The 5,370-nt window shown below is 38.6% G+C and overlaps 1 protein-coding gene across 1 annotated transcript; it reads right to left on the reverse strand.

Moving 5' to 3' along the window:
* Positions 1-776: 776 nt before the first annotated feature.
* On the reverse strand, positions 777-5,054 carry rnf212 (ring finger protein 212; the record flags this gene model as incomplete). Its single annotated transcript, XM_080527092.1, has 10 exons — positions 777-906; positions 1,439-1,508; positions 1,790-1,853; positions 2,343-2,385; positions 3,632-3,691; positions 3,801-3,859; positions 3,974-4,030; positions 4,188-4,262; positions 4,350-4,411; positions 4,946-5,054. The coding sequence occupies 10 exons, from the start codon at positions 5,052-5,054 to the stop codon at positions 777-779; spliced, it is 729 nt and encodes a 242-aa protein (XP_080383218.1).
* Positions 5,055-5,370: the final 316 nt, after the last annotated feature.

Here is a 5,370-nt window from a genome sequence, read left to right on the forward strand (position 1 = left end):
AGGGACAGGTTCCCCAGAGAAGGAGTAGGCCCTGTGTGACTCATGCTAGGGCCGGTTTAACATGTGCCAGCTAAGAACTTGGTTGCCAACAAATAACTGTGCAAAGCCCCTAAGCATGCCAATCAGCGGCTTGTTAATGATTAATGACGATTTTAGGTAGAGTAGAGCTGTACAGTATAATTCATGTAACATATTTCAGTCAGTCCATCAATTTGAATGATCATTAAAAAAAATGGAAATAATAATTACTTACAATTTTTTTTAAATAATCAAGCAAATAGTCACTAACTTGTCTCTGTACTGACCTGAGTGGGAGAGGAACGCTTAAAGAACCTTTAAAATCCTCATACAAAATATTTTCACAATATACATTTATACAGTTCATAGTATTAGTTTGAGCATTATCAATTGGATAACATGCTGTATCATATAAATCTGGATCATTTCAAATGTTTGTTAACAAGTTTATTATTGACAGTGACAAACTCAAACAAAACAATGTAAATGTACAGTAGGTTATGTATCCATTACAACGACAATAGAACTGTTCTCTTGTGGTAACAGCTGCCAAACTCGGCTATAGTGGGGTTAACAATAGAATTAGAATTCCATTTCTATGTGGGTTAACCAGTGTACTGGGTTAAATCTCACTCCAAAGCTGTCTACTACACATCTACCCACAGTGGTAGGTTCATCCACCATCTAGTCATTTGACTAGTTTGTGTAGTACAGTAGAGATGTCCTTGTGTCGTATCAAGGTAACCTAGTGTGAAGTGTTATGGAGGAAGACAGGCCAGGGAGGTCAGGGAGGAGTATCTGTTGGCTGACGGGGATTTGAACACAGGAGTCCTCCACCCTGAGTGTCTACGGGAGGGCTGGTTAGGGGTCATCTGGAGCTCCTGTAGACTACTGGGAGGAAAGAGAGCATCATTTCAGCGTTGAAGTTCCCGTTGGTAACATTTGGGACTATACTGTGTTTGTATTCCTGTGGAATTACTTTCAGAAGTGCAACGTAACAAGTATGGTAATGAGTTATTGCTACACTGTACTTTTCTTGGCACAAATTCAGCAACTGTGTGATGCTTTAATGTCAATATGGACCAAAATCTCTCAGGAATGTTTCCAGCACCTTGTTGAATCTATGCCACGAAGAATTACGGCAGTTCTGAAGGCAAAAGAGGGGGTCCAACCCAGTACTAGCAAGATGTGCCTAATAAAGTGGCCGGTGAGTGTAGGATATATGTAAATATAAAGTTAAAGTTCAGTGTAACAATTTACGTAGTATTTACGACAGTAAAATAGGGTTAGGTAAGTTACACTGTACTTCCAACTACACAGTATTATGAACACACTGTAACGTAAGCGTGACCGTCATTTCTTACACCATGTGTGTCCATGTTAACTTGTAATAATGATCTTTTAAAAATAGCAGCAGTACCTGACCGTGGCCGAGCGAGCTGAGTGGTTAACCAGGGCATTCTGGTTGGTCGATCGGTGGGGGACGGTACCTGAAGCAACAACGTTTACAATTCACACACACAACTACTGCACTAGCCTCGAAGTATAGCAACCAATTAGTAAAATAATTTGGGATCCAATAATAGCATCACATGAATCCACAAATAGGCATGGCTAACACTTTATACTGACAAACAAAAGTAACCTAGCAACTTGCAAACAGCCACAAATAACAATCTGATCCGACAGAAGTTGGATGTATGTAACCAGAGGGGAAACGTCTGCAGGTACTGTATCTGTGAGAAATGTGGCAGAGTGCTAGCAGACCTACCCATCCTGCCGGCCTGGGGAAGGCCGATTAAGGATAGCCTTGGGGCACTTCCACAGATCTCAGGCTGTTTGGGGGAAAGAGACAACTCGACTTGTACAAATAGTACACTTAGTCCACAGCACATGTATCCCAAATACTCTAATCCTTTAGAGCAGGGGATAACAATAATGTATGTAGGGGCGCTTGGTGGCGTAGACAATCTATTGTATGTCTCTACCGCAATAAAAAAAGTATAATGAGTGTGACTGCCCCACTCATAAAAAATTATATATTATATATATATAAATAATAATAATATAAATAATAACTTATTATAAAACATTTTTTTAATAATAATGTATGTTTGTGTGTATGTAAAAATAGTATAGTATCTGAAGTGTAGTTAATGACCTAGATGTTGACACGTTATACATGTATAAACTGTTTTTGTCAGTGACAGAACCAAATGTATTTTATTTTCAGTTTTTTTGTGTGTGTTTTTTTTCAAGTTTTAAACAAGGCAAACCTTTAATTAGGACATTTTAAACAAACCACTTTGAAAAGGTTCACATACTTTCCTGAATAGACCCCTGCCATCCACTTCCATGTTTTCAACCCTGAGGGGGAAATCACATGACAACATTGCACGTCACATTGGATTTGGACAGAAACGGGGAGGAAAGATTACAGAGAATGCTCATTCGTGCGTAGTGTTCACAGGCCCGCTCAGCTTATTCAGGTGAGACACTTGCATTGCTGCGGGGCGAAGCCAAACAGCAGCTAAAGCTAATGTGAGCCAGGGTGAGTGAACTCAGGATATAACCCCTTTTACATTGTGGGATCCCCTTTCTCCCCTGCAGCTCAGCAGTGTTGTGATAGAGGTCTGGAGCAAAGGGCCTCACCGAGAGGCCCAACACGAGCAGACAAGCTCCATCAGCTAGACTACAGCAGACTGACTGACTGCACTGACCCTACAAAACCCAGCACGCCATGTCATTTAATTTCCCAATTTTTTTTTTCTTTAAATGAATTTCAAAACATTCCAGCAAGCACAAGACAGTAGTTTGTCCATAGACATACAGTACAGCACATTCCACTTGCTACTACATGAAAGGAATCTAGGCCTGATTCAAATGAATGTGTTTATTTACTTGATAAAGCTTTAGAACACAAAAGTGAATTCTTGCCAATGACGACGTCAAGGCAAAGTCAATGTCAAAATGGTTTGCATTTAAATATCTGTATTGCAAAGACAGTAAGTATTTCACATGTCGTGTCATGCTAAGATGAAGCCTAGCCTGAATACTCACAGACTGGAAGTGGATCCGTGTCGAGAGAAAGACATGGAGGAAGATGGGATTAACACTATAGCAAGGGACGAGAAAAATAATGTCATCATTTTGTAAACTCTAATGCTCTCTAATTTTGTAATGTAAACTCTAATGCAACCCCTAAAATTATAATCACTTTATGTACTGTAACAAGGTTATAGCTACACAATTATAGTCAAGTAGGCTATTTCTATCTTTACCTGAGGGGGTGTGAGAGCTATGGTTCAACTGAGAAGTTGATATTGCACTGAACAGACAGAGGGGAACATGATAACATATATTAATCACACAACATAAATGCCCAAAAACCTGTTTCAATACAGTTAGATGCTGTTCACAGCTTATGAACTAATCTTCCTGTCCAACTTCTTATTTGGAAGAGACAAGGCTGCCAAGAGTGACACCTGGTGAGAGGCAAGCAGTAACACCCCAAAAAATTGCATTTAGCATACAGTTGTGTGTACTGTTGAGTGTAGTGTCACATCATTTACGTAAATGCTCTTAAAAACATCGCCTACTTCAACAACATTACCTTTGATGCTGAAGAGTGCTCTCCAGTTTGGCTATATAGGCGTTCTGCTCTGTATGTTTTCTGTCAAATATTTAAAAAATAGCGTAATAGTTTAAAAATAGCTTTTAAATTGCAGTAGATTTAATTGGTGGTGGTGTCTGAATGTGATGTCTAGCTATTTGCATCTTACCTGGACATTTGTTGCATTTCTTGCTTCATCTTGAGTAAGACTTCTTCTAATTTCTCATTCTAAGCAGGTTGAAAAATAATGTACATTGTTTGGACAATGTGTATATAACCACAAGAGAGCCAAATACAATTATTTATTACAGCATTAGAGAAGCAGCTAAATGTCTCCCTTACCCTTTGCTGGTAATGTGCCAATAGTCTCTTTTGGTGCCTTGCCTGGAATAGTACCACCTAAAAAGACAACTGAATTTACCTCTTCACAAATGTCAGGTTGTGCTACATTGAGTAAACTCATACCCCCAATCAGTTCCTACATTACTCTTTCAAAAACTAACAATTTTCAATAAAACATTTGTGTGCCATGGCATATAGTACGCATTAGCATTACCTTGCTAATCTCTGTGAAGTGTTTAGTCGCCACAGAGTTGATGTCAGAGAAGAGGGATTTTACCTCAGTGCTACTCTGTGAAAATAAAGATTTAAAAGTTTCACAACCACTGAGACTAAAAGACAACGTTATAATCTATATACCTAAGATATTGCTACTTACTTTGTCTGTGAGAGGGGCCACTTGACATTTTGCTTTACATATAATGCATTCCCCTTGCTTGCCTGAAAGGAAAGTTCATATGAAAAAAAAGAAAAGAAGAAAAGAAAGTTTAAATGTAATAAGCTATTAAATTAATATCACAATCAACACAATACAAGCACTGGAAAACTGCATGGAAGACTGTTTGTCATGATTATGGTCTGTGTCTTTCTGTAAACATCACTCAAAGACCAGCAGGGGTCCCTGTCCCCTCATGTTCAGCCTGTGTGTAAGCAGGCCTAGTAGGAGCAAGATAAAGCTTTATGTCTGAATATTCTGAGTAGGTGCAAGATACATCTTTATATCTGAGTTCCTTTAAAACATTTAAATGTTGAACTTGATTAAATTCTCAAGATATAACATATACATATATATTATAGGGTGTTCACACAGATAATTATGTTTTCACTTTAGATTACAAGAAATGTATCCATCACATAGAGAATTGTATGAGAAAAACAATGGTCCAAACCCCATGGTTCTATAATGTATGGTTCAAAAGTTATCAAGGTTTACCTCTTTACATACACATGCCAATTACTGGAATTTAGTCTCACCTTTCTGAAAGCACATGTTGCAGATGACATGGCCACAGGTTGTCACTGCTAGTTTGTGATCACCGCCAGGAGGACGGAAGCAGGAGTTGCAGCAGATCCAGTAAGCCATTTTCTGTTGCTAAAAGATAATGTTGATGAACTACACCACAAAGGCCCTCATGCGTTGCTTGCTTATGAATTGTAAAACACTGTTGGTGCCACTCATAAAACTTCTGAGCAACCAATAGCTAGCTAGCGAAGTTAGCATTTTCATGTCAATGTTAGCCGTTAGAAAGCTAACTAAAAAGCTTCCAATCTGTTTGCTAACAAATAACGGGTCTTATCTGAGAGTTCACAATCACAGTTCTTGCTACTTTATGCGGGCACATAAAGACCCCTTGTTGTTTATTTTAATCAACTAATTAAATGGTCAAACTTACTTGCCA

Source organism: Nansenia antarctica (genome assembly GCF_963989245.1).
Source record: "Nansenia antarctica genome assembly, chromosome: 3".
Lineage (NCBI taxonomy): Eukaryota > Metazoa > Chordata > Actinopteri > Argentiniformes > Microstomatidae > Nansenia > Nansenia antarctica.